General features: G+C 23.4%; 1 protein-coding gene across 1 annotated transcript; it reads right to left on the reverse strand.

Annotated features, from left to right (window-relative positions):
• Positions 1–211: 211 nt before the first annotated feature.
• PRSY57_1212700 (hypothetical protein) lies at positions 212–1,942 on the reverse strand (the record flags this gene model as incomplete). The annotated part of the gene is made up of 1 exon (XM_012908554.2): positions 212–1,942. The coding sequence occupies one exon, from the start codon at positions 1,940–1,942 to the stop codon at positions 212–214; it is 1,731 nt and encodes a 576-aa protein (XP_012764008.2).
• Positions 1,943–2,429: the final 487 nt, after the last annotated feature.

Below are 2,429 nucleotides of genomic sequence, written 5' to 3' on the forward strand. Positions count from 1 at the left end.
TATATTACATGTAAAAAAATATAAAAGCATATTTATATAATAATCTCATATATAAAAAAAAAAAAAAAAAAAAAAAAAAAAAAAAAAAAAGTTGATTGCTCCTAAATAGTGTATATAATGCAAATATATTATTATGTCAAATATACATATATAATATATATATATATATATATATATATATATATATATATATATATCATTAGTGTATGTATTATTTATTTTCCATATTTATTTGTGGTTCCTTGACTTCGTTTACAAACTCCTCTGCTTTGTCATTTGGATTAGGCACATTATTTATTACATTGGATTTTTTTTCAGCTTCAACTTCTTTTGAAATGTTTTTTTTTAAAAGTTCAATTTCCTTATTAATATTCTCTATATTATCATTTAACAATTGTATACTTTTTGTTAGAGCTTCGAAAAGTATTTTAAAATCTTTAATATCTAGACTAAAAGTATGTATAATTTTTTGCATTTCTGAAACATTATTTGCAGTATCTTCTGATTCGTTTTTGACATCAAGTACGTAGTTAGAAAATCTCTTGATTTCATTTCTCATGGTCATAATAGATACATTGGTACATAGAGGGGCAAATCTACAGACATTAGATGTAGGGTCATTGTTAGCATTTTTTCCTCCGAATAAAAAAAAAGCTTTAGTTTGAGAATGTAAATTTAAAGTACCATAATCATAACAATTGTGTATTTGTTTAGAAGCTATTTGACAATTAAACCAACAATTTGAAGGTATATCATATACATATAAATCTGGTATTGAATAATTAGAAAACCAACCTGAACATAAACCACCAGATATCCACATATTTTTATCAAAAATGACAGCTCCATGTTTCCACCTAGGACAAGGAGCTTCACCTGAAGAATTTTTCATTAAGAACCAATTTTCTTTTTTAAAATTATAAACCCATAATTCATCTGTTGGAGAACCTTTATTTGTTAAATCACCACCAAATAAATATAAAAAACTATAATGTATATTTTCTTTAGTAGTTCTATCAAGCCAAACAATAGTTGAATAAACTCTACCTGATGGACATATTCCTTTATGTTTAAGTTCACTCCATTCACCATTATTAAATTTATGACCACTATTTAGTAATTCATTATTTCGATTTACACCCCCCCAAATAATGGTAGCATAACTATTAGGACAATATGTATATGCATGCCCATACCTTGTACCTGGAGATGAATCTAATTTAAATGTGTATTTTGACCACATATCTTCCATAAAATCATACATATAACAATCTTTTGCTAATATATTTGGTCCACATAATCCACCAAATAATAATAAAGATGGACTATTATTATTAATATTATATGTTAAGGTCATAGATGCATAAGCTCTTTTCCCTGGATTCACACTTAATTTTTTTGAAGTAAATGTATTAGTTCCATATGTAAATGTTAAAAATTCATCTAAGTATTCATTTTTAGAATTTATTCCACCATAAATGAAAAATTCATTTTCATATTCTACCATTGAATGTCCATATGTTTTAGTAAATACTTTATTATCATGATAAATATGAGATAAAAAAAATTCAGGTGGAGACATAACACAATCAGCAACTTTAGCATTCACACTTGTATTATGTTTTACTCCTTTCAATTTCGAATTACTAAAGGATTGCTTAAATGTTTTCGATTCCTTTATATTCAACACATTATCATCTTCTGAACCTTTTTGTGTTTGCAAAGTTCTTTTATATGTTCCAGAGGTTTGTGCATTTAATTTCTCATTCTCATTTACTATATCAATACTTATTAAGCTATTGTTCTTACTCATTGACTCCAAATTTTCTTCAATCCTTTTCTTAGAAACACTAATATTTTTTGACTTTTTCGTAAGTGCTTCTGTTTTCTTTTCCTCTTCCGAAAAGTCTTCCGTTTCAGAGAAGTCTGAAATATCTGACATTTTTTTTTTTTTTTTTTTTTTAATTATATACAATTTGTTATAAATCCCAAAACCTTGCAAAACAACGTTTGATCATTTTATAAAAATTGCACAAATATAAGTAATTATATAAATATATAAATATATTAAAATATAAATATGTATATATATATATATATATATATATATATATATCAACGTTCTTATATTTGAACTTGTAAATATTATCGATACAAAGTTTAAATTGTAATTATTAAAAAAATAAAATGGTATAATTTTAAATAAAATAAAAACATGCACACTTTATTTTTTTTAAGGCTATGAAAAAACAAATTTAAAAATAAAAAAGAAAAAGACAATATAACAACGAAGTTGATTATATAAACATTATAATATTTAAACAAATATGTATATGTTATTTATTTTGATATAAATAAATAAATAAATATATATATATATTTATATATTATTACAAGACAGTGGAATGCTACATATTATAAAATGCATA

The sequence above is a fragment of the Plasmodium reichenowi genome, chromosome 12 (genome assembly GCF_001601855.1).
Source record: "Plasmodium reichenowi strain SY57 chromosome 12, whole genome shotgun sequence".
NCBI classification, from domain to species: Eukaryota; Apicomplexa; class Aconoidasida; order Haemosporida; family Plasmodiidae; genus Plasmodium; species Plasmodium reichenowi.